The sequence below is a fragment of the Plecotus auritus genome (genome assembly GCF_963455305.1).
Source record: "Plecotus auritus genome assembly, chromosome: 4".
Classification (NCBI taxonomy): domain Eukaryota; kingdom Metazoa; phylum Chordata; class Mammalia; order Chiroptera; family Vespertilionidae; genus Plecotus; species Plecotus auritus.
Genome location: NC_137775.1, coordinates 117,437,115 through 117,464,642, shown reverse-complemented (window position 1 = coordinate 117,464,642; position 27,528 = coordinate 117,437,115). Strand labels below are relative to the sequence as shown.

Below are 27,528 nucleotides of genomic sequence, written 5' to 3'. Positions count from 1 at the left end.
AAAAAGATATCCAACTTGAATTGGTTGAGCATAAAAACCTACCATGTGCACCCAGGAGTAAAGAACTGCATGTACATTTGGTACATTTTCATTTATTTCCTCTACCAATCAATAAAGACAGCCAACTCATACTTTGGGGATGATTTTTCTGACATCAACCAAGAAAATACATCTTTGTAAATAATTTTAGACTTCAAAATGATACATCATATTGGTAACTCATTACTTGAGGGAGAGGATTGGGCCTAAACCGGCAGTAGGACATCCCTCTCACAATCTGGGACCGCTGGCTCCTAACAGCTCACCTGCTGCCTACCTGATTGCCCCTAACTGCTCGCCTGCCTGCCTGATCTCCCCTAACCGCCTCTGCCTCGGCCCTGCACCGGGGCTTCCCTCCCTCTGGCTGGCCAGACACCAGGGACAGGCGGGGAGCGGGGGAGGGCGGTCCCTCAGCCGGGCCTGCCCCCTCTCAGTCCCGGAGCCCTCAGGGGATGTCAGCAGTCTGGCCTCCCTCTGCAGGAGGTGACCAGGCTGACCAGGGGAAGGCGCTGCCCCCATCACCCCAGCCACTGTTGCTGCCTCTGGCCTCCCTCTACGGGAGGCCACAGGGCCTATTAGGGGAAGGTGCACCCCCATCGCCCCAGCTACTGCTGCTGCCTCTGGCCTCCCTGTGTGGGAGGCGACCGGGTCTATCAGGGGAAGGCGCCACCCTATCACCCAGCAGCTGCTGCCCCGCCAGCCTCCGTGGCAGCCTGCCCTTGGCCCTGGCAGCCGTCATTATGGCTGCCTACCTTCAGCCCTCACAGTCTCTGCTGCAGCTGCCTGCCCTCAGCCCTTACAGCCACCGCCATGGCTGCCTGCCTTCAGCCTTTGCAGCCACTGTGGCTTTGTCCTGAAGGACATCTGGTCGAATTAGCATATTACCCTTTTATTAGATGGTTGTTTTCACGAGCTGTAACATAGACCAAATGGGCCCTCAAGAGTTTAAAATATTTACTATCTGCATCTTGACAAAGTTTGCTAATAGCTATTTTTAACACTTTCATTAAAAATTTTATTTAAATTATAATAATGTAAATATTTTTCCTTATTTTTTTTCAGTACAGATATACACTTTGGCCTAAACACGGGATGATAATCTTTGTGAACTAGCCTGGGTATCTAACTACTTATAACATTGTTTCTATGGATTCCTTAAAATATGTAATCAACCAATTGTACAAGGAGTTTTAGAAAACAGCCTATTTGTAGATGAGGAGCATTACTTGACTCATTCAAATAATCAACCAATGATAGGCCTGAAATGCTCTAGAAACCAGGTTTAAAGTACTTCTTTTGAAACCAGGTTTATGGAACCAGTGTCATAGAAAGTTGTTGACAATAGCAAGCACTACTTCAACACAAACTTAAGGTTTATTTACTCACATTTATAAACAACAAAAACTCCTTTAATACTAGTAATTCCACAATTCTTAAAATTAAGAACCAAGATGGCTTTTAATACTATATAGCATTGATTTTTTTCAGATAATATACAACTTTGTAATAAGCATTTTTCCTTTTCTCAACCAAATACATTTTACCCACACTTCTGAAGTGCAAGGGAACAGCCCCCAGGGCAGTGCAATAAATGAGGGGGGGGGTTCAGATAACTGGAAAGCAAGACTTACCTTCCTGTGACATGTATCCTGCACCGTTATTAGTGGTATTTTATGCTTGAGTTATACAGCATACACATTTCTCTTTTCAACAAGTTTTCCATAAAGATTAAAATATCAAAAAAATTTTCTAAAAATTCTCAAAATAATCGTTAGATTTTCACACTATTTAATGGAAAAATAAAACCAAGCTACCAAACCTATGATTTAGACAAAAAAAATCTTTATTCAACAAAATGTAAAAATATTATAATTTACATATCATATCACAATTAATCCAGTCAAAATTGCACAATTACACATTTATAAAAATTCCACACATCATCCTCAGAATAATCAGTTTCTGTACAAAGATTTACAGCTGTCCAATGTATGTGATTTTTCCTCAGTGCGCTACTGAGTTCAGAGGTTCTGCTCGAATATTCCCCAAATCAAGCGCAGAATCTGTTTCTTCATCAATTTCTCCAATGACTGCACTGCAATTAGTTGAGGAGAAAAAAAGTGAGTTAAAACAATCTCATTTCTGAATAAAACTGAGAGGACAAAGTAAAAAGAACTACTTAATTTGAAAACCAAACTTTTCATGAAGTCACAAAACTCAAAAAAAAAATCATTTGAAGGCAACATTATTACAGGAACTAATATTAAAGGACATATTTCATATAGTGTGATTCGATCATAAGTCTTCAAAGAAAAAGACACAAATGGGATAGGTATGGTATAAAAACCCAAAACTTCCAATCCTATGATTTCAACTCTAGGGACTATATTAGGGAGGTCTGAGAAGAGGGGAGAATCACAAAATCACTACTAAATAAAATAAAGCATCTGTTATTTAAGTAACTGTTAGGTTTGATCGAGCAATTGAATAAATTCCCCCCCCCCAACCCCCGGAACTGGCTTTTCAGGCCATTTCACTATGGACATTCCCTTTGCTGAGACCACATTTCACTTGTGGTGACCACATTCCATTATCTCCCCTCCGGGTATGCATAAAAAATCTCCACCCAGAAAACGCCCGCCAAAAGTCCTTTAAAAGCCACTGACTCCCGTCACTGGGGGCTGGAGCTATACAGGCTCAGCCACCTGGTGTGTAAATGATCGAATAAATCTGTAATCCCTTATCATTCTGGCCTTGTGCATTCCTCCTTCGGCGACCTAACAGTAACATCAATGAACTAAATCCTTAAGTGGTGTATAATATTTATTAGTAATTGTCATGATTTGTCAGTTTGCTTGATTTAAATTCAAGACCAAAAAGTAGTTTTTTATATACAAAAATAATAGCAGCAACAAGTACTTAGGTACCTAATAAAATTATTTTTTATGTGATTGGCTATTTACAGCCAGTAAGTTTTCCCATGATTAAACACAAACATAATACCTATAACATTAATTTCATTAATGCTGTGCTAAGTAACAAAGCCATGGCTTTCTAGCTAGATGTAATTATTGTTACATCCAGACCAAGAGACATGTGTGAGACATTATTCCACTAAAAATCAGTTGTTTAAATTTGTTTGGTTTTAATGAGAGTAAATTCTTTATAAATGAATACTTTCAATACAGAATTTGCCCAGCCAAAAGCAGTTTGGCTCGGTGGATAGAGCGTCAGCCTGCGGACTGAAAGGTTCGATTCCGGTCAAGGGCACGTAACTTGATTGCGGGCACATCCCCAGTAGGAGGTGTGCAGGAGGCAGCTGATTGATGTTTCTCTCTCATCGATGTTTCTAGCTCTCTATCCCTCTTCCTTCCTCTCTGTAAAAAATCAATAAAATATATTTAAAAAAAAAAACAGAATTTGCCCAATTTTGCTTTAAACTATATAAAGCCTTCAGTCCTTTAATAATGAAAAGTACTAAACTCTGGGGAAATATATTGTTTTCTCAAAATAAAACAAATCAAAAATCTAAACTGTACCCTTAAAAATTTAGGGTCATTTAAAATCCTTATGGAAGACAGTGGGATACTGGTAAATGTTTTAAAACCAGCTCTCCAAAGAAAAAAATGGGAGGCTGGTTTACAGTATTTACTGACATCCATAGTGTAAACACTCCCACTATGCCCGATATCAAGCTACCAACAAGACATTAATCAACCAGCTTACAAAACTGAAAACACAACCATCTGCTTTCAAAAGCCAGTATAAGTTGGCTTCAGCACACCACTGGGTCTACAGCAAAGATCTATATTTTTTTAAAATTGCAGTTCAAAAATATTATTTTTTAATGTAGGAGATTCTTAAAATCAATTTTTATGTAGAGCTGCAATATAAAGAATCAGTGTGTTCTGGTCAGGGGACCTGGGCCCCATCTCCTTAGCCTTCTTATTTTTTACAGCTCACTTTATAACTTTGCACCTAATAGTCATCTCTTTATTTTATAAACCCCTGATTTAGATAAAAATCCAGTAATTTATCCATCCAAAAGATGTTTTCCTTAAGATAAACAATTCAAATGAACGGTATTCTTACATCTTCTATATCTTACCTGTCGCCCCAAATAATCTGAGATGCTAATACATCTTTTGCTGCATTCCAGCCATGTTTTAAATCTCTACAGTACTCACTAGAAAACTGATTCAACAATCTTTTAGCTGCTATAACGCACTAATACAGTAGCCACTAGCCACATGTATTAAATTATATTTAAATAAAATTTAAAATTCAGTTATTCAGCCACACTAGCCACTTTCCAAGTACTCAGCAGTCATACACGGCTAGTACCCACCTTAGTGGTACCTACCTTAATGCAGCTATATAGCATTTCCACCACCCCCACCCCAAAAGGTCTACTGAACAGCTTTGTTCTATATTATTGCAGACTTTTCTTAAACTGCTACCACTACAATATATCTTCTTAAACTGCCCTATCAGTGTGTTACAAATTAACTGAGGCCACAGCATTGACAAAGCACATATTTAGCATGCCAATTATACTGAAATTTTTTTTAAAAAAATAAGTAATAGATAAATACTTGTTTATAAATTCAGCTCTATTTATATAGCAGGAATCATTTAAAATTGTTCATGCAAAATATTTCAAAGAAATTTTCAAACCTTAGCTTTGGTACCCTAGGAGTATATTTATATTCCTCTGAAATTAGAGATATTTTGGAAGAACATTCTAAGAAGCCTCCCTAATGAATTATTCAGTGTAAGTCGAGGCCCTTTCTGAACCCTATCCAGACCACTTAACTATTAGAAATATGGACAAATCTCAGTAGATAAAAACCTCCTCTCCACATAGCAGGGCAGTACACCTATAGTATATTTAACCTGCCTTAAAGAAGACACATTTCACTTACACGTTGTCACCTCTTACGATGTACAACCCTAGTACCACTTGTTCCACTCCCTGTGAAGAGCTGAACACTCGTTCATGGCTTTCATCCAAAATCAAATTAATGGTCTGGTCAAAACCTTTCAGTGTTCCCTGTAAAAAGAAAAGTTCAAGTATTCAGGTTTACTTGAATATGTAAATTTAACCAGACAATAATTTTAGTTGTTGGGTCCTCCTACAGAAATATAAAAGTCCACTATAAAATGTAATTCCTCTTTACAATTACCAATATTCTGGCACAAAACTTACCTCTTGGTTTTTTTAAGGGGTAAAAGAAACTACACCACACATTTCACTAGTATGCAGAGTTGCTTAGATTTACAAAGGACACCAGTGTACCAGTGTATTTCCAAGAAAGTAGCAAAAAAGCCCATCCAGAAGCTAACATTCTACAGACACGAACTAAAACAAGTGAAATTTAAGGGAAAATTATACAAGGCTGGGCAAAAGTAGGGTTACAATTGCTCGTATGGAAAATACAAGAATAAACTCTGTGTTTTGCACACTCAGGAGTGTAAACCTACTTTTGCCACCCTTGTGTGTATATATATGTATGGAACCATATATACCAGCTATTGCAATGTAGCAGTATCACTTCATGCAACATACTAGTACTAGACTTGTGCTAAACACACTGCACACATTATCTCAACTAATCTTTTCCTTTGAAGTAGATATAATTATTCCCACTTCAGAGGAAAAAAACTGAGGCACAGGGAGGTTAAGTAATCTCTTAAGGTTTCTTAGGTAGAAAGTAGCAGAGCTAGGATCTGAACCATGAAAGGATAGCTTCAGAGACAGACAACTGAACTACTATACTACTATGAACAAGCAAATGTAATTCACATTCTTAAGAGATTCAGATAAGTCCCATAAAGCTGTATAAACCTCAACTGTTCTTAACAGTTAACACAATGAGTACTTTACTCTTTGGCAGAAATGCATGGCCTCACATGCATTTACTTATTCAATCCTACTAATAACGCAATAAGGTAGATACAAACATGACTGCAATAATTAGAGCCAGACCTTGAAGGAAATATACAGATAAAGTTTTAATGGAAGACTTCTGATTTTGAATAAGGGAAGACATGGGCATAACACAGTACAATAACTCGAGGCTATTCAATTTTTTGAAGAAACATTAACTTATATTTGTTTGGTTGTTTAAATCTCTGAAGCTCCCTATTAAATTGTTTCATGTTTTGAAATTCAAGATATATATAAAATCAGAATGAAATAAAGAGAAAACAAAATATGGAATACTGTCTATAGTAAACTAATTAGCAAATAGTTATCACACACATACATAGCATTTTGGCTTCATTTTACATATAACTGTTCTATCAAGTGTACCATGCATGAAAGAAATGCAGAACAAATGAACTTTAGTACTCAAAATGCTGTTTTTAAAAAGCTTCCCTTCTTTTATAAAATTAAAATAATTTTCCAACTCATTACATATACTTTTAACAATAGAAAAATTTAAACTTGATGTTTTTGGAAAAAAATAAAAAAAAAAAACTACTTGTAAATATGTGTTAATAGCAGGCTTCTTGAAGTGTTGAGATTAAAATATTTCAAACTAGAGAGAAACCAAGATGGTGGCATAGGTAAACACCTAAACTGCTGCCTCGCACAACAATTTCAAAACTACAACTAAAAGACAGAACGGACACCATCCAGAACCACAGGAAAGCAGGCTGAGTGAAAATTCTACAACTAGAAGGAAGGAGAAAAGCTCACAGAGAATTGGAGGTACGGCAAAGGGGCTTTGTGCGCGCAGAGAGGAAGGGCGGCTGAGAGCCTGGCTGACTTCCTCTGGCGGAAGGGGGAAGGAAGCCTCCGACCGCATTGAACCCCAGTTCTGACTGCACTGAACCCCAGTTCCGGGCGAACCCCTGGGGACCCACGCTCTTACCGGGGGAGTCTGGACTCTCGGGCGGAGACTCGGGAGCCGGGGAAGGCGGAGGACTGAAAGTGCACGTGCGCGCAGGGGCGGGGCTGACAGGAAGCCAAGACTGAGGCTCCACCCCATCCAAGCTGAGCACAGAGGCTATTGCAATTTGGCAAGTCTAATCCTATAGGGCTGTCTCCAGCACCGGGCTTCTCCCAGCATAGACACAGCTGATCCTTACAGCCAACTGACCCGGAGGTCAATTCTTCCCAGTGATACCAACAACAATAAAGACTTAATTACAACAAGGCTGTACACACAGTCCACAAAGGGGTGCACCAAGAGTGTCCACCTCAGGTTAACTGGGGAAGCAGACCCACTGGGCCATATTGGAAACCTAGCACAAATATCTACCTTACCAACTCAGGGAATCAGTGAAAATGCAGGGTCAAAGAATCAGATCACAAACGAAAGAAATGGAGGAAAACAAACGACTGGACATAGAATTCAAAACCACAGTTATAAGACTTTTTAAGAATATCCTAGAAAAGGCCGATAAATATAACGAGACCCTCGAAGATATGAAAAAGGACCAACTAGAAATTAAACATACACTGACTGAAATAAAAAATATTATACAGAGACCCAGAAACAGAATAGAGGAACACAAGAATCAAGTCAAAGAAGTGAAATACAAAGAAGCAAAAAACACTCAACCGAAAAAGCAAAAAGCAAAAAAAAAAAAATCCAAAAAGTTGAAGATAATGTAAGAAGACTCTGGGACAACTTCAAGCATACCAACATCAGAATTATGGGGGTGCCAGAAGAAGAGAGAGAGCAAGATACTGAAAACCTATTTGAAGAAATAATGACTGAAAACTTCCCCCACCTGGTGAAAGAAATAGACTTACAAGTCCAGGAAGCCCACAGAACCCCAAACAAAAGGAATCCAAAGAGGACCACACCAAGACACATCATAATTAAAATGCCAAGAGCAAAAGACAAAGAGAGAATATTAAAAGCAGCAAGAGAAAAACAGTTAATTACCTACAAGGGAGCACCCATACGACTGTCAGCTGACTTCTCAACAGAAACTATGCAGGCCAGACGGGAGTGGCAAGAAATTTTCAATGTGATGAATAGCAAGAACCTACAACCAAGATTACTCTACCCAGCAAAGCTATCATTCAGAATTGAAGGGCAGATAAAGAGCTTCACAGATAAGAAAAAGCTGAAGGAGTTCATCACCACCAAACCAGTATTATATGAAATGCTGAAAGGTATTCTTAAAGAAGAGGAAGAAGAAAAAAGTAAAGAGAAAAATTATGAACAACAAATACATATCTATCAACAAGCGAACCTAAAAATCAAGTGAATTAAAAACCTGAGGAGCAGAATAATCTGGTGAATATAATAGAATCAGGGGCATAGAAAGGGAGTGGACTGATAATTCTCAGGGGGAAAGGGGTATGGGGGGTTCATGAAGAGAATGGACAAAAATCATACACCTATGGATGAGGACAGTGGGGGGGAGGTAAGGGCAGAAGGTGGGGTGGGAAAGGGGTGGAGGGGAGCTATGGGGGGAAAAAGGAGAAATAATTGTAATAATCTGAATAAAGATTTATTTAAAAATAAATAAATAAATAAATAAAATATTTCAAACTGTCCTTGACAAAATATAAGCTGAGGTGCTTAAAAGAAAACATGATTGTTCTCTTGATTAAGAAGGAAATAAGACCCAGTTTGGTTCTGCCACTTAATTACAGGTGACTCTAGGAAAGTGACTCACTTTTTCCGAGCTTGGTGCCTAACCTAGAATACAAGGGCAATTATAGTCTCACCCAGTTGTCCTGACGATTAAATGATAATATCTATTCTAATAAAAGGGTAATATGCTAATTAGACCAGGTCGACCCAACATCTTCCAGTCGTCCTTCTGGACAAAGCCACGGTGGCGGGGTCCGAGGCTGAGGCGGTTAGGGGAGATCAAGCCGGCAGGGGAGAGCAGTTAGGGGCATTGAGGCAGGCAGGCAGGTGAGCAGTTAGGAGCCAGCAGTCCCAGATTGTGAGAGGGATATTTGACTGCAGCAGTCGGACATCCCCCGAGGGGTCCTGGATTGCAGAGGGTGCAGGCCAGGCTAAGAGACCACCCACCCTTGTGCACCAATTTCGTGCACTGGGCCTCTAGTAATTTAATAAATGGCAAAATCTAACACTCTGACTGGTAATCTTCTCTTAAGAACCTACTGAGAAAAATCACAAGAATTAAATAGAAAACAAGAAACAAAAACAGAACTGCAGAATGGAAAAATGAGAGATTAAATTATATAAATTAGATACGGTTAGAATATAGAGAGTTTAGTAGCCTTAAAACTTTTTTGAAAGCAAACAGCTGTATGAATTATAAGTGAAGAAATAATTAAGTAGCCAAAAATTATGGAATAAATTCCTCAGATCAAGGAAGAGGTCAAGGAGAGAATCCCAAATTTTTCTGGAATTAAAGGAGATACTGTGATAGACAAATGAGATTAGATAAATTTAGGGTCAATCATCATAATTTGTCCTACAGAAGAGAGAGGTCATACAACATCAGAAGAGTCTAAGAATATTAACACCATACACACCTTAAATGTTCCATGAATGTAGTATGTTAATCATAAAAAAGATTCTAAGAATATACAAACTTTCAAAAAAATATTATGATTCATGTAGTGAATATCAGAGTACTGAATGGAAAAGGAGATAAATATTGGGAAAGATTAATACGAAATACAGATATCTGCATACTATACTAGATGCTCCCTGAGGGCAGAATCTAGCTCCTAGAAGCCTTTAACTTATATTCAAATTTGTTAATAAAGAAAAAAATACTACATGCACAACATAAAAACTTAAAAGTTTCTAACTCCTCCACTTCCTCGTGATAATTACACAATTAGAAAAGGAAAAAATAGAAAAAGAAAATCCTTTTCTGTATGTGATCAGGGTAACCTTTCAGGTAAAGAGCTAAGTCACAAGAAAACTGTAATGCAGGTATATAGTATAACATTCCAGTGCCCAGGCATTACCAATCAGAGCTTCTACAGAAAAACTTACAATCAATAAGCCTCCAAGAAAGCAGAGAATGAATATGCCAAATACTTACCACTATCATCCTCCCATCAGAAGTAATAACAGCAACAGTTCCTGGTAACTGAATCAAGGAAAGCATTTTTTAGGGAATGCGACCTGAAAACTTAGAACTTGGTAAGGAAGTGGTTTGAATCACTGGGGAAAAGGTGACAGAATTAAGATACAACTATTCAACACAAACACTACATTCACAACATAAAAACGTGAAGTTTCTAACTTCTTCAATTACTTGTGGCAATTAGAAAAAGTAAAGACAGAAAAAAAATCACTGTCCATATGTGATCAAGTATAACCTGTCTGTCTCAAAGTAGCTGGGATGTTTGGTACTCTAACTGGGTACCTTTGACTCTGAGCAAGGCATGTCCCCCTTTCTTAGACCTGTGTGCTCATCTCTAAAACTAAAATGGATTAGTGCTGAATTGATGATGAATGATTTCAAGCGTGATAAGCCACTGTCTTCCAGGACTTGGCTTCTGGAATTCAAAAGAAAAGCTGTAATCAGTGCCACAGGAATAAATGTGCTTTACAGCATTAAGTCTTTAGTATTTCACTCCCCCCCCCCCGCCCCCGACCCCCACAATGTAGCGTTTCTGCCCTGAGACTTTAAAACTGTCACACATGCACAGAGCACTGGAGACTTCCCGGAGGCTTTCTAAAGTTATGTGTCCCCTGCGACGAGCCCCAGCTTTATTTCCATTCTATCCACAAAGAAGTTGAGACTTCGGGTGGTAAAGGGGCAGGACAATGAGCCAAGCCTACGAATAAAACAAGTGCAGCACATGGATTTACAACAATATCGTCATCGGTAGGACCACTGTTTCTTTTATTCCCCAACTTGCCGGCACAGGCCCTAAGGAAGTAGGAAGGATGAATAAATCGATGACTTCTACAGACAGGGAAAAGTTCAGAATAATCACATGCTTTAAAGGTTAAAATGAAAAGGCGCGTTGGGCCCATTAGTGCCGCGGGCGCGGGATTGGTGGGTCCCGGATCCTTAACCCCCGAACCCGGGTCACGCAGTGGCCGGAAGTCCCAACCGCCCGCCGACTCGGCCCAGGCCCTCTCCGGTCGAGCGTGGGCCTCACCACGGCTGCAGCCAGCGCCGGCGGCGGCCGCCAGAGGATACGGTTAATGTAGTTCTCCAGAGCGGAAGTCATGTTGCTCGGCCGACACTCCGGGCAACGCAGAAGCGCGGACGACAAAAGGAGTCGAAGCAGCCCAAGCAGCCCACTAGCCGTCCACAGCAAATACCGCGAGAGTTCCCACACCGTAGCCTCCGCGAATCAGGGACTGAGAAACCAGCCAACCGTACCCAAGAGGCCAAGCGGCGCGAGTTTAGTGCGCGTGCGCAGAATTTTTTCGCCCATTTCTGGGTGTTCTCTGGAGCCGCGCGCTCATCGGGGTCGAAGTGGGGAAATGGGGTTGGAGCGTGAAAGTGGGAGAGCGAGGAGATTTCTAGCGGAGTGAAAGGCGTGGGTAGAGGTACTAGGGGAGAGTGTTGAGGGAAGACAGGGAAAACGGAATAGTGTAAGGTGTTTTTATCGCCAGCGAAGTAGAATGAGACGAGTGCTGTTCTATGAAATGTAGGTGCCGGGAGGTGGAATCCCGCCTTCCACCACAGGGGCCGACAATCTTTTGGAAGCTGAATGGCCTGGGACTAAGATAAACACACCGACAAAAAGCAGGTTCGCATATTCTGCAATTGCCTCTAAAAGTGCTCCAACTTGGCCGCGTTTTTTATTCACTTATTTAAGAAATTGAAGCCAAATTGGAAAAGGTGTGTGAGACTCCCTTAGGAGCTATGGCTTTTTTTTTTTTTTTTTTTTTTAAACAAAATCTCTGATTTCAGGCTTGTGATTCCTTAACTGAAGAATTGTGGGTTTGAAATAACTCTTACAGTGTCAGCAGTTTTCTTATGAAAAGTGAAGCATCTGTTTTCATTACAGCATTCCCATAAAATTATCTACAGGTCATTCCCAAATGGTTAATATTTCATATACTAAAACTTATTCTGATCTGTTTGAAACCACATATAATCAGGAACACTTATAGTACATATACTAAGACAGGCACTCTGTTAGAATAGATGCAGCAAGAGCAAGTTCCTAAAGGAGCCATGCCATTAATGCTGCAGGTGGCATCCAGGCACATGGGCTTGCCAGCAGTTTTGGAGCCTGCAACCTCCACTGTATTGTTAGGCACTAGTGTCCACAGGGACCCCGCTTTCCTGCGTGTCTGGGACATGCTGTATGGCTGGCTGTGTAACTTCTTAATCTTGTCCTCCAGCCTCTCCCACAATGATGAGAGCTACTCAATATCCTTTAATAAATTCCTTTTCTGCTTAGATCAGCTCAAGTTTGTCTCTGGCTTCAGGCTGGCAACCAAGAATTTTGACTTAGAAATGTTCTGGTAGTGCAATATTATTGAGCTACAGTGATATTAAAATATTCTTCTCATTTAGCTTCTACATTTTTTAAACTAAAAACAGTTTCAACTAAATTATCTTTATACAAGCCTACTTTAAAATTCTAAAGTTTTGTGTAATGATTTTACTAATTACAACGAATGTAATTTCTACCACATAGGGTTTATGTGCTTTAAGTATATTTTATTAAAATTTTGGAGCTACAGATTTAACACATAGTTATGGCAAAACCCATACCCATTATCAAACCCATCAGCTGACTTCATTTTTTCTTTTTAAAAAATGTTTACCTTATTGTTGACAGTATTACAGATGTCTCCCATTTTCTCCCATTATGCCCCCCCTCACCTAATCCTCTCCCCACCCCAGGCCTTCCCCTTGCTATTATCTGTGTCCATGGGTTATGCATATATGTTCCTTGGTTAATCTCTTCCTGCCTCCCCTGTTCCCCAAGTGAAATCTGTAATTCTGTCCAGGCATCCATACCTCTGCACCTATTTTGTTCGTCAGTTTATTCTGTTCTTTAGATTCCACTTATAAGTGAGATCATGTGATATTTGTCTTTCTCTAACTGACATATTTCGGTTAGCATAATAGTCTCCAGGTCCATCCATGCTGCCACAGCTGCATAGTATTCCATTGTGTAAATGTACCACAGCTTTTTATCCACTCAGCTACTGGTGGGCACTTGGGCTGTTTCCAGATCTTAGCTATTATATAGTGGGCTGCTATTAACATAGGGGTGCATATATTCTTTCTGATTGGTGTTTCAGGATTCTTAGGATATATTCCCAGAAGCGGGATTGCTAGGTCAAATGGCTTTTTTTGAGGAAACTCCATACTGTTTTCCACAGTGGCTGTGCCAGTGAGCATTCCCACCAGCAGAGTTCCCTTTTCTCCACATCCTTGCCAGCACTTGTTGCTTGTTGATTTATTGATGGTAGCCATTCTGGTAGAGGTGAAGTGATACCTCATTTTGTTTTAATTTGCAACTCTGATGATTAGTGACATTGAGCATTTTTTCATGTGTCTATTGGCCATCTGTATGTCCTTTTTGGAGAATGGTCCTTTGGCCATTTTTTAATTGGATTGTTTGTCTTCCTGGTGTTGAGATGTATGAGTTCTTTATATATTTTGGACATTAATCCCTTATCAGATGTATCATTGGCAAATATTAGTTTCCCTTTTCATTTTGTTGATGGTTTCTTTTGCCATGCAGAAGCTGTTTAGTTTGATGTAGTCCTAATTGTTTATTTTTTCCTTTGTTTCTCTTTCTCTAAGCAATGTATTGGTGAAAATACTGCTACGTGAGATGTTTAAGATTTTACTGCCTATTTTTTCTTCTAGCATTTTTATGGTTTCATGATTTACATTTAAGCCTTTTATTCATTTTGAGTTTATTCTTGTGTATGGTATAAGTTGGTGGTCTAGTTTCATTTTTTTGCATGTACCTGTCCAGTTTTCCCAACACTATTTATTCCATTGTGTGTCCTTACCGCCTTTGTCAAATATTAAATGAGCATGATGGCATGGGTCAATTTCTGATGTCTCTGTTCTGTCCTGTTCTTGTGCCAGTACCAGGCTGTTTTGATTACAATGGCTTTGACATATGGTATTGTGATCCCTCCAACTTTGTTCTTCTTGCTCAAGATTGCTGAAGTTATTTGGGTTTTTGTTTGTTTGTTTGTTTGTTTGTTCTATATATATTTTGGAATATTTGTTCTAGATCCGTGAAATATTCATTGGTGGTTTTAATAGGGATTGTATTGAATCTGTAGGTTACTCTGGGTAGGATGGACATTTTAATGATGTTAAATCTTACAATCATTCAACACGGTATATGCTTCCACTTTTTTTATGTCTTCCTCTATTTCCTTTTTCAGTGTCATATAAGTTTTCCAAATACAGGTCTTTTACATCCTTGGTTAAGTTTATTCCTAGGTATCTTATTTTTTTGTTGTTGTTGCAATGGTAAATGGGATTGTTTTTTTATTTCCTCTTTCTGAGGGTTATTTATTGGTGTATAAAAATGCCATTGATTTCTGGGTGTTAATTTTGTATCCTACTACTTTGCCAAATTTATTTATTAAATCTAGCAGTTTCTTGGGTTTTCTGTACATGTACAATGTCATGTCATCTGCAAATAATGACAGTTTTGTTTCCTTCTTTACACTTTGGATGCCTTTTATGTTTTCGTCTTGTCTGATCACTGTGGCTAGGATTTCCAGTACTATTTTGAATAAGAGTGGTAAAAGCGGACATCCCTATCTTAAGGGAAATGCTTTCAGTTTTTGCCCATTGAGTGTGATGTTGGTTGTAGGTTTGTCATATATGGTCTATATTATGTTGGGGGAATAACCCCCCTATTCCCATTTTGCTGAGAGTTTTTATCATAAAGGGGTGCTGGGTTTTTAGCTGACTTCATTTTTTTTCCATTTAAGTATATATGTTACCATGCATTCTCTGAGAACTGTTGGAAAGTCAATCTACCGTGAACATTGAAGTTCCCTGTACATCCTGGGTATGCTTCAAATGCAAAGTTGTCATTACTCTTTACTTGGGCCAATTGTACTGATATGTTCCTTGTAACTCAGTTTCTAGGTAAACAGGTGTATAACAATACACATTTTGCAATTCTCTCAAAACTACTTCATTGTGCTTCAGTGACTTTCAATTATGTGCATCTCTGTTTGAGGTTTTTTGCCAGAATCCTGCCTATCTATTTGTGGCAGGCTAGAAGTGCTGGGGCATTAGCACTCGTAGGGAGCAATCTTCAGTGAGTGACAAGGAAGGTTGATAAATATCTCAGCCCTTCTTCAACTTGGTAGAATAATTCAGATGGGATATCTCCAGTCATTCAACATAATAGCTGACTTAATAGTGCACCTCTAATTGATTGTCTTCCTTTTCTTGTAACACTTCTCCACTCCTTTACTGGTTTCCCTAAACTACTTGCATTTGTTCTTGTCCTAGGGTCTGTTTTTAGAGGAGACTCAAACTAAGATAGCATGAATACTTCCTTTCAAAGGGATCTGTATCTTACTTGAGTTTGAGGGTATCTGTAGCCTAACCCCAATTCTTGTCATCATCTGATATCACTAGATCATCTTTTATATGATGCAAAGGAGGATATAAGATTTTTGCTCCCTCCATAGGTCTATACAGGCCTCTTTAAGTAACTCTAGTTAAGCAATAACTGCTACCACCAAAGTTGGTTTAAATGGGTTGTTTACTTAAAAAAAAAAACTTGTCTATGGTAGAATATAGCCAGGTTGTTGCACTAAAACTTCAGTGAGGCTCAGTGACATAGCAATAAACGAAGCACAGAAATGACTCAGTTATCTGACTGTGGCACAGCAAGAACTTATTTAGTGGTGTTAGGGTAAACTACGGGGAATCCCTCATTAAGTCTGAAATGGTATCAATTGCAAAGAGTGAACCCACCGTTCAGAGCTGTTCTGACCTGCTGATTCCTCCCTTTGGGAGGATGAGATCCCCCAACTCTGGGTGTGCCTCCTAGTTATTGCAGCCACTAGTCTATATCCTAATCTCATGTATACCCTTTGTGCTGCTTGCTTTCTGCTTCAAAAGCAAACCAAAGTGAAAGCATTCTGACCCCAAACACTGACCAGCCTGTGTCTGGCAATAAGTAGATGCCACCAATAATCTATGCATCTCCCTAAACATAGTGGATTCTTCAGGTCAACATTTGACAAATCTGAACTCACCTTCCTCCCCAACACCACAGTGATCTAGTAGCATTCAGAATCCTGGGTGATTTTGGTGGTGGAGATGAAGGTTTGAGCTACACATGCCTCTTTCCTGGAGTAACTGGATATAGTGAACCTGCAAGGGCCCTGAGCTTACAGAATAAGTCACTCATGTTGGCATTTCCAATATTAGTGGCAGTCAAATACTCAAGCAAAATGCTTTTACAGTCTTCCTTAAAATCATGTTCGGATGGTAATAGGTTAAACCACCTTTTTGTGAGACTCCCTGTCATATTCCCCTTCTGAGTCCTGGGATTTCTTTATATACCTTTCTATTTAGAAGACAGTCTTAAGACGGAGTCTCCAGCAGCACACCTTGAAGCAAGGATTTACTTATATATCAGTGATTTATTACCCAAGTGTTCCCAAGAGAACTCAGTAAGGAAGTGAGAGAAGCAGGAGGGGGAGGGGAGGAAACAAAGCATGCTGCATTTGCAGACAAGGACTTACCCAGGCTGACCCCGCAGAGGAATGCCATGTGGGAGTGGATGCTGCACAGTTTTGTCCTCACCTGAGGCAAGGGACTTGAGCTTCTATAACCCCTACCTTGCAAATCCTTAGGAAGGGCTACCTGGAGTGGAAGAGGCAAACTCCCAGCTCTCTGTGAGGGAGGGCAAAGCCCAAGTAGCCTAAGGGTGGCAATATTCTGGAAAAGAGTAGCAGATCCTGGCCTCAGGAAGCAAAAACTAATGAAGCCAGGAGAGGTGCACAGAAACCATGAAGACATTCTTAGGGTATCTGGGTAAAGCTCTGACAGTGTTCACTTCAGTCAGTAATTCAATTTCTACTCATTTAAGTTTTGGGCATATTTGAAATGAGAAAATGTTAGGAAGGTCAGATGATAATTCCAATTTTGTAAAAGATATTTTCTACTTCATGTCAACAAAGTGTACAGTTAAAAGTGTACATTCACTTGTAATTAAGGCAGTTCTTTTGTTATATGGGCAGGGGTAAGAAAGGACCTGTAGAGGATTATTTACTGTACAGAAGAATTTTTTTGTGACATTAACAAACCCTTATATTGTCTGAAACATTTGTTTGGACACTTTATTGTTGAACTGCTCTTTATTATATATGTAATTCAAGTTTGCCTAGGGGCTGTCATAGCTTGAGGGCCCAAAGGAACTTATATAATAACAACTCAGATTTCTCTGATTCATGCCTAATCCGCCTCATGCAGGATTTCCATCCCCCATTTAGAGTCTTCCAGGTCACTTCTGGGAGTCCATCTGGGATGTCTCACAATAACTCACCAAGACTCTTTTCACTTCTTCTATTCCAGATTTCATTATTGCTCATGCAGCCTTGAGAATTCTCTTCAGGGTGCCCTTTTTGCCAGCACCATAACTCATGCCTGCAGTGACAATATATATATCTCTGGAAGAGTGGGAAAATGAGAGAGCAGGAGGATGTCTCCCAAAACTTCTAGAGCCTTAGGCTTCCACGTTTGCCAAAGTAGTAGTCTATTCTCAATATCTTCTCTTAGGTATAGCTATATTTGTTCAGATCTTAAGTGATGAGGCTTCTTCCTTGTGTCTATATCAGAGCTTGTTATTGGGTTTTGGAGAAGGACTACATGTATACCCAGGTCTCAGAGAATCATCGTGAAAACAATTCTTGCTTCTGTCTGTAGCTGGCCCACTGTACTGAGTTTAGATACAAGACCATAGACATGGGTAAAGAAAAAGATTCTCTTCATATTCTCCTTCTACTCCATGCAAATAGATGCTTGTAAACATATAAGAAATTTCCAGTTTGACCTGAATTCTAGCAGTTGACAAAACTTTATCTTAAATCTGTGTTCCCCTGTAAACCCTTCCAAAGAAATACACACACACACACACACACACACACACACACACACACTCACACTCACTCACTCTCTCACCCACACAGAAAACCCATCTATAAATATAATTGTGTTGGAATTTAATTTGTTTACTTATTCAGAAATCTTTAATGAAAGTTTGACATGCCAAAAGAAAAAAATAGGAATAGCTATTTGATAAAGAGTACCAAATAAATAAGATAGTTTGCTTAAGAAGTTTACTATTTTTATGGAGAATATATATATCCAGAGCTGCTCTTGAGTTTATACTGTAATTACATCACTTCTAAAATAAGTAGAAGTAGGAAGGTTTTTCTCCCTGTGGGTTTGGGTTGGGAGACACAGGAATAAGTTATGTACAATTAGCTCGAGTTTTAATGGGGGCAGGATCTTGGAGGGAAACAAAGAAATTGGGAGGATCCAGTTTTAGCACTACATAGTAGATTATTCCTTGTGTCTAAGAGGTAGAGTTATAGGCAAACATGTGGGACTGGTTAGGAAAGACAAAATTTAGAAGACTGATCTAAAGTTTCCAGATTGGTTTAGTAATCAGTTATTAATTGAATGCTGCCTCTTGCTTAGGTCAATGGAATGGGTTGCTCAACTTTGACCTAGAAAATATTCTTGGCCTGTCCCTATTAATCATGCCATATTCTCTCCTCAAAGTTCTGCTGTCGCTTTTCACCTGCTGAGGAACAGGTTCAGGCCCATCCACAGGATGCATATACTACTTCACCCTAAATCATCACACTCCAATCTACCTAATTCATTCAAAATTCTCTTTCTCTAGTTTTCAACCTGATTTGCATAAACTATCTATAAAACCTGACGACTTTCCAATGTGTTTCTGATCATCACAGTGTCTGGATCTCTGCTTCACCAATGAACATTTATTTGTAGAACTGATAATGGTCAAGAAATATGGTGCTTCATGTAGTAGTATATTTCTGATGCCCAGTTACCTTGACAACCATTACAGGTTATCCTGGGGGGAAAAAAGACAAACATTAAAGACAATGTTTGTTAATTGCATTGACAAAATGGCCTTGATTCAACATTATGTGACTGATAATGTAAATTGAAATTATGCATAGTTTAATACCTCCATCCTAATTTATATTTAGTTAGTAAAATGAAAAACAAATCGTAGTGTATAGCTAAGTGCTATAAAAAACTCCCAAATCTCTGTCATTAAACAAAATTTATTTCTTATTCACCCAGAGTCTCATGTGGATTGAGCAGCTCCTTTGGATGGTGCCCTCCTAATAAAGACTCAGGGATCTAGGATTCTGTCATCCTTAATATTTACCCTTACAGTCGCTGCAGAAAGGAAAGAGAGAACTTTGGGATCATATTAAATATTTTAAAAGGCTACACCTTGACGTAGGTTTTATCACTTTGCTCTATATCCCAGTGTCTAGAACTGAGTCATAATTCCCTAACCAAACTGCACATGAGACTAGAAAACGTAGTCACTTGTGTGTGCCTAGGAAGAGGAGTAGAATTAGTGAACATTCTGTGCTGTGTTTCAGAAAGCATCTAGAACTACTGCTCTCCTTTTACTCATGATTAAAATCATCAAAGGATTTGGTTAAAGAACTTGCTTAAAATCATACAAATACTCACTGGTATTACTAATCCAGAACTCAGGCCTCCTGAACCCAATACTTCCTCTGATGTTCCAGATTACCTCCCTGTAATGACTGGGAAGCTTTTGGTTACAAATAATGGAAAACCTGAACCAAAATGGATTTAAAAAGAAAAAATGTGGAGGTATATATAGATTCATGCAACTGAATTGCCCATAGACTGTTTGATTTTAAGCTATTGGGAAGTCTTGATTCATACATTCATGATGACATAGGGACACCAACTCCATTTTGATTCTTGCAGCTCTGTCCTCCTCCAGGTGCTGGACTCAGTTTCATGCTAGATCCTCTCTTGGTGGCATTAATAGATTTCACATTCTTCTTACATTGTAATCTGAAGTTTTAAAGCCACTACAGAAGAAAAAGGAAACTTTATTCATAGGAGTTCTTAGTAAATCTCTGGCATTTCATTGGTTAAAACATGATACATGCCCATCCCTGAACTAATCACTGTGGTTAGGTGTCAGATGCCCTGCTCAACTTAACCTGGTGGTGGGATCTATCCATTCAAATCATATCGCTGCTTTGTAGTGGGGCTGTGTGAGTTCTCCTATAGAAAATGAGGTTCTCAATAGAAAGAGGAAATGAATGCTAAGGAGGGAGTCAGCAAATATCCATTCTTCCCTAAGATATCTTTAAAACAAATGCAGCAAAGTTCCAATATTAAGATGCCTAAGTATCTCATAGATCCAGTTATATTGATTCGAATCAGAATCTCTGTACATAATATCAATAGTACATAAACTATTTTTTTTTTCATTTTGAATTTGCTTGAGTTTTTTTATATAACCATGAACCTAAGTTTGGAAATAAAGACTTAAAGACATACAGTATTTACAATTGCTATTTTTTAGTGAGATGTCCTACAGATCTTTTCTAGGGACTTAAGCTCACAAGCTCTCTGGACAAAGAGCATTACCCAGGACCACTGCTAATTCAAAGATCAGAGAAGTTTTTCTAAGGCTTTTCTTACTATGTTGTCTGTACCCTGATCAGCTCCCATGTACATTTTCAAATAGCCTCTGAAAATGTACTCTTTGTATCTTTGCCTACAAACCCCATAATTTGTCACTCTTCTGCTTTCCTTAGTAATTATTTAACATTATTAAGGGGGCTACACATATTGAATAGAATGAGCTGTGCAAAATAAACATGTTGTTATAGGTCCAGAATAGCTATACCTTTTTATGTCTCAAAATGTTTTATAACTAGCCACCTACGCAGCAATAAATGGTTTAATGACAGACATTTAAGTGCACCATCAGAATGTTATAGAATTTCATGAAAGACAGGCTAGATTATTTCCACAGAGAATTTGTCTCATTTTAAAGATATTATCCTAAGGAACATTCCATATAAACATCTCATATTTTCTATAGTTTTTTTTATTTGTTTATTTTTAAAGGTTGAACTTGTATTCACGTCAGGGTTTGATGGATCAGAACAGTGCTGATATTATAACACTGCAATCTTTAGTAACAGGCAAGGATTGCATGGGCTATATTAGACCTTACATAAGATAGAAAACAATATGTCATATTTTAGCAGCTGTGGGAGTAAATGGCAGCATGTAAATGTACAGTACTAGTGAAACCAGTGAATTATTTAAGGATATTTTTATTCTTATTGGTTATTTTTACTATGTCAAGTATAGAGTGGGTTGCTAATTAATGGTAGTAAGATAAAGTATCCTTAAAAATAAATTTTGGTAAAGAAGTGAATTTATTTGAAGAAAAATAAATAACAAAAGAGTTGTCCTCAGATATAATAAAAATCGTGGAAGTGGTACAGGTATGACTGACATTTGGGGAATGTTGACACTGCCCTTCAGCATGTGCCAGTGGAATTGTAAATAGGAATGAAATGTTATCTTCTATATGCAGGTGATCTTAGATGTCCTCAAAGAGCTCCAAAAATTAAACAGTAAGTGTAGTGCATTCAGTGCAGGGAAAAGCAGTCATCTGAAAGAAATGTATCTGCTATTAGGCAGAGAGGTATTAACATTTGTGAGTAATGGATTTGTGCTTTAGAATAAGTATGGTTAGAAATAAAGGTGTAGAAAAAGGAAATTTGTGAGAGCATGTCTTCACCTGGAGAGAGAATGTTCTGTTCAGCTGATTCAAGGAGCCACTTGACAAGGATATGGTATTGTCACATGGAAGCCAGTAATCATGACACGTTCTAGTAAGGTAACTCCTTGTTCTGCTTTCTTGTTTCCCAAACACCCTTGTGATAATTGGACTACTGCTCAACCTGATACTTCTGCTCTGCTTGGCAATTACATTCCTTATTATAAACTAGAGGCCCAATGCATGAAATTTGTGCACCGGTAGGGTCCCTAGAGGCTGCCAGCTGCCAGACAGGGCCTTCCTTCATTCCATGCCGCCCCCTGGTGGTCAGCGCACGTCATAGCGAGCGATCGAACTCTCGGTCAGTTGAACTCCTGAGGGGACACTTTGCATACTAGGCTTTTATATAAATAGATAAGTACTAGTAAAGTAGCTTCAATTGGAGTCTGTGACAAGCTTTGTTCATTGTAGTCATATTGATGAGATTAAGTTTCTATGTCTGAAAAGTTGAAGGACAGATCCTGGAGCAGGAGACTGTATTAAGATACATGGTCACTTTGCGGGGATCTGTCTAGGTGAATGGCATACCCTGAAAATCCCTAGGTGTTTCATGGCTCACCTTTTCTCAACTTCTCTAATTCTACTTTTCATGTTATTTGTGATTTAAACCAAGCTCTTAATGTTATTTTTATACCAAATTAATATATGAGATACTTTGCAGGTATTCCCTAAGGAAAAAAATATTTATTTCTGTCATTTTCTTCTGATAATATAAGGATTCACTGTTTTGCAAAAAATGTTGACTTATTTGAGTATCTACCTGTCCTGAAATTGAAGCATCAAATTAAATATTTCTCATTCAAACTACTGTGTATCTTTCTCTTCTTCATTGCCAACTTTTTTGAATGAGCCATTTTTCTCTGCCTCCACTTCTTCAATGCTAAGCCTCTCCTCTCTACCCACCACCATCTGGCTCCCACTCCCATTATTCTGCTGAAACTTTTTCTGAGATTTTTGATAGGGCTCTTAGAGATAGATGATATGTTTTGTGCCCTTCTTTGGAAAACATACCTCCTTCCTTTCCTGATGTTTGGGACCTGCTGTCACCTCTTGATTTCCTCCTGATAGCTCTCTTTTTGGAGTCGTTTACTGGAAGTTTTTTTTTTGTTGTTTTTTTTTTTAAGGACATATAAGATGGCGGATAAAGTTATAATCTACCCTTCTTAGTCTTTCCCTCTCCTCTCTATTCTCCTATTCTGAAGTTGTATTATCATTAATGTACTTTTCTATATCATATAGTTTCACTCTCCTAAAAACCCTCTGTGTTCCACCTATTCATCCCCCCAACCCCTGACAACCACTGATCTTTTGTTTCCATGGTTTTGTCTTTTCCAGAAATCATATAGTATGCAGCCTTTTCATATGGCTTCTTTCACTTAGTAAAATGTCTGCATACAATGTACATTATTTTATGTTTTAGACTTTCTCATAAATAGTATATTATAGCATCCTTCGTAGCTTTTTTTTTTTGGAAAATTATGTATTTGCGATTTACCTATTAAGATGTCTCTGTTAGCTAATTCATTTTAACTTCTCTGTAATTTTCTGTTTATGAATTGATAGTTTCAATTACCCTTTAAATATAGACTTTTTAAATTAAGATTATTTTTAGGTTATCTTATGTTCACAGCTAAATTGAGATAACAATACAGAGATTTCCCATATACCCTTTATACCCACACATGCATAACTTTATCAACATTCCCCACTGATACATCATAAGCACCCAATGTCTATAGTTTACATTACCATTCACTTCTGCTGTTGTATGATATATAGGTTTGGGCAAATATATAATGACATGTGCCCATCATTATAGAATCATATAGTTTCACTCTCCTGAAAACCCTCTGTGTTCCACCTATTCATCCCTCCAACCCCTGAAAAACCACTGATCTTTTAATTGTTTCCATGGTTTTGCTTTTCCAGAAATCATATAGTATACAGCCTTTTCAGATGGCTTCTTTCACTTAGTAAAATGTATTTAAGTTTTCTCCAGGTCTTTTCAAGTTTTGATAGCTCATTATGTTTCAGTGCTGAATAATCCATTTTCTGGGTATACCATTGTTTTTTGTTTTGTTTTTATTTTTTTTATCCATTCACCTACTGAAGGGCATCTTGGTTGCTTCTAAGTTGTGGCAATTATGAATAAAGCTGTTTTAAACATATATGTGCATATTTTTGCGTGTATACAACTTTTCTACTCCTTAATACAGACTTTTAAGAGACATTTTAATTTATTTTACATTTCCTTAGTGACTTCATCTATTCCCATAGCACCAGCTGCCAGTTACAGACCAATGAACTCCCTAACTCCATTAGCCTTAGAAATCAATTTGGGGATAATTTGAACAAGCTCCATGCATATATCTTGTAGTAATTGAACTTGTCCAAAATGAAAATTATTATTATTCCTGGAAACTTTCACTTCTCCCACTCCTTTTCTCCTATTGCCATTAAGAACTCTACCATTCTCGCCAAGGATAGACAACTTGGAGTCAATTTGTAAAACTATTTCTATCTTTTTTCTCATCTCTAATTATTTATTGAATCCTTCTGATTCTGTACACAAATTGCCTCTCAATTTTTTCTCTTTTCCATGTTCACTACCATAGGCTTAGACCAGGCCTTCATGATTCTTATCTAAACTAACAAAATTTCCTTCCAAATATTTTCTGTGCATCTAATTTGTCCCCATTATTATTTATTCTTTATCATGCTGCCAGAGTTACCTTTCTAAAATAGAGGCTGGTAAATTTTTCTGTAAAGGGATAGATGGCAAATATTTTAGACTTTGCTGGTCATATGGTTTCTGTGGCAACACTTCAACCCTACCATTGTGGCATGGTAGTATCCATACAAAACCACTCAACAGACCCAAGAGCTCTAGGTTGCTAACCCCTGTCCTATAACACAACTTAGTTCAGGTATCTCCTCACCAAAGCCTTTCCATTTTCTCCAGAACATAATGTTCACCGTCTTTCTAAATCTGGCATCCTCCCTAATTTAACACTTAAGTTTAATTGCCTCAGTCTCTGAAGTTCTCATCTATATTCTGGTGTGTTCATGATATCTCCTCATTTGATGCAAATGGGAAGATGGTTCAGTGGCAGGTAGACTTGGGAATTTTGTCATGAGAAGATGAGACCACTTCCATCTGATAAGCCTATAATCTCAATAAACTACTAGTATGTGCAAGGATACCTGCTGAGGGATAAGGTAGAAGAGATGGGGTAGAGGATGAAGAGAGAGATCAATATGATCATTCTGGGGAGCAGAAAAGGAAACTTAGAGAAATGTAACAAGATTTCTGGGCCATATCAAGATTCAAACTGTGACCTGAAATTATGAATTTAAAGTTAAATTAGTCACCTGATTATGTTATTTCTGTGATTACCAACACTTTCCTGTTTAGGTGAAAACAAGGAGAAAGTCTGAAGCAAGGTGAGGTTATACATGGATTGGGGTTTTGTAAAGTGAGCTCAATTGAGGGAAAGAAGGAACAAGGAGTTGGAAGTATTTGAAAAGGCATATTGGTGATAATGAAATCTGCTAAACAAGATGGGAAATAATGACAGGAGGAGACTGCTGGATCATAAAGTGGTGGGATGAAAGGATCAAATGTTCCCACATTGTTGAAGAATTTTATAGTTGTATGGAATTACTTCTACCAATGAACTGAATGCATAGGAGGTTATAGCAGAAAACAAATACTTTTCTATCTGAAATTTGAAAAGGTTTGTAATTTTGTAAGAGATATAAAGGTCTAGGATATGACCATAAAATGGGTGGGTGACTGAAGTTGAAAAAGGAAAATGTCAATGGAATATGGAAATCAAGAAACTGTGAGGCTGGGGGTTTTTGATGGTCACCCACTTAGGTATTGAAATCACCAAGGATAAAGGAAGGGAATAGAAGACTCTGCTAGGAACAGAAGACTGGTGAATGAGGAGTTGTGACTAGAAGTAGGAAATAGTGGTATATCCAGATGACATCAGCATTAAAAGAGCAGTGATTTTTGCTGGAGGGAAGGGGTGAGATAATTTGGAAGTAGCAATGGGGAGCAAGATATGCACCTACTTCAACTGGCCCTGACATTCAGTGTTCACTCAGGGCTCAGGTAGGTTTCAAGGAAGTGAAGGGAATATTTGGAGTAAAGGGAACTGCTGATCACAGATGGGGGTCACAAGAGACACTGGGAGGGTTTGTTTCAGAAGGGAAGAAAGGGGAGAGTTAAACAGAGCATGTGGGTTAAGAGTTTGTGAGAAAATGATGTAGAAAGGCTGATACTGCAGATTAGTGAGGTACATGGGGATGTGAAGTATAATGTGATTGGTCCCAAGAGGCTCAATACTCTTGATGATGTGTTAGTATCAGATATTAAGTTATGATGTGACCTCAGAATTAATAGTTATTTTCTCAGCAGCTGAGTGTTCTAGAATCATCTTCCACAATTAGCTTCATTACCTTGGATAAGGTGCTAAACCTATCAAAACCTTAATGTCTTTATCTGTGCAAAGAGGAATTGGTCTAAATCATCTCTTGAATTTCTTCAGAAATAAGTATCTGGTGTAAAAACTGGGGTCATGGCACTGATAAGTTTGCAGTATTAGAAATAAATATTCATCTTGCAAATCAATGATGTGTCAGGAGCTAATAGGGACAATGAGAAATATCTGCAAGTTTATACATCTGCTACATTTGGCTTCAAAGAATGTTAATGATCTCAACAAAACAGATAAGTGACAGAACAATTCAGCATATTTTGTAGACATTTGGTTATGCCTTCCTGCAAAAGCAAATACACTTTGTAACTCATGAATTAGTGGTTACTCAAATGTTAATTAGTAAAGTTGAAACGGAATTGCCAACTCTTATCTCTTACCCTCCTTCCACTCTTTTATTTTTCCCCCATTCAAAATGTATTATTCGTTAACTGTATTCTTGTTATTATAAAACTAGCAGCTCAGTGGACAAATTCCATGCACTGGGGGAGGGGGGTCCTCAGCCCAGCCTGTGCCCTCTCACAGTCCGGGAGCCCTCGGGGAATGTCCGACTGATGGCTTGCCCTGGCTGGTTTGGCTTACTTGATAGAGCATCAGCCTGTGGACTAAAGGGTCCCAGGTTCGATTCCGGTCAAGGGCACATGCCTGGGTTGCGGCTTGATCTCTAGTAGAAGATGTGCAGGAGGCAGCCAATCAATGATTCTCTCATCATTGATGTTTCTATCTCTCCCTCTCCCTTGCTTTCTGGGTATAACATATATATTTTAAGGCTGTGGTACATTTATACCATGGAATACTATGCAGCAGTAAAACAGAAGGATCTCTTACCCTTTGAGACAGCATGGAGGGACCTGGAGAGTATTATGCTAAGTAAAATAAATCAGTCAGAGAAAGACAAGTATCATATGATCTCACTCATATGTGGGATCTAATGAACAAAATAAACTGATGAACAAAATAGATCCAGAGACATAGAAGCATAGAACTGACTATAGAATCTCAGAGGGAAGATGGGGGAGGGTGGGTGGGTGAGAAGCGATTAAGCAAAGAACTTGTATGCATATATGTATAACCCATGGATACAGACAATAGTGTGGTGAAGGCTTGGGGCTGGCTAGAAGGGGTGAATGAGGGAACAAAGGGGACATGTAATACTTTCAACAGTAAAGATTTACAAAATAAATTAAACACACA

At 38.5% G+C, this 27,528-nt stretch overlaps 1 protein-coding gene across 3 annotated transcripts; it reads right to left on the bottom strand.

Annotated features, from left to right (window-relative positions):
* Nucleotides 1-1,394: 1,394 nt before the first annotated feature.
* On the bottom strand, nucleotides 1,395-11,320 carry LSM8 (LSM8 homolog, U6 small nuclear RNA associated). 3 transcript variants are annotated; one of them, XM_080665530.1, is made up of 5 exons: nucleotides 10,818-10,992; nucleotides 10,369-10,501; nucleotides 10,042-10,089; nucleotides 4,965-5,092; nucleotides 1,395-2,134 (listed from the first exon to the last, which is right to left on the bottom strand). In XM_080665530.1, exons 1-5 carry the CDS (start codon nucleotides 10,829-10,831, stop codon nucleotides 2,044-2,046), a joined length of 414 nt encoding a protein of 137 aa, XP_080521656.1. In that variant the 5' UTR covers nucleotides 10,832-10,992; the 3' UTR covers nucleotides 1,395-2,043. The 3 variants fall into 3 exon arrangements, with proteins under 3 accessions (XP_080521656.1, XP_080521658.1, XP_080521657.1); XM_080665532.1 differs by lacking the exons at nucleotides 10,369-10,501; nucleotides 10,818-10,992 and adding an exon at nucleotides 11,155-11,320 and having other exon boundaries at nucleotides 10,042-10,082; XM_080665531.1 differs by lacking the exons at nucleotides 10,369-10,501; nucleotides 10,818-10,992 and adding an exon at nucleotides 11,114-11,267.
* Between the last annotated feature and the right edge of the window lie 16,208 nt (nucleotides 11,321-27,528).

Coding starts and splice junctions, on each gene's coding strand:
- LSM8 (XM_080665530.1), bottom strand. Junction 10,090..10,368: donor TGCCTTGCTCAGAGTCAAAG/GTACCCAGTTAG, acceptor TCCTTGATTCAG/TTACCAGGAACTGTTGCTGT. Junction 5,093..10,041: donor CTGATGGGAGGATGATAGTG/GTAAGTATTTGG, acceptor TTCTTTTTACAG/GGAACACTGAAAGGTTTTGA.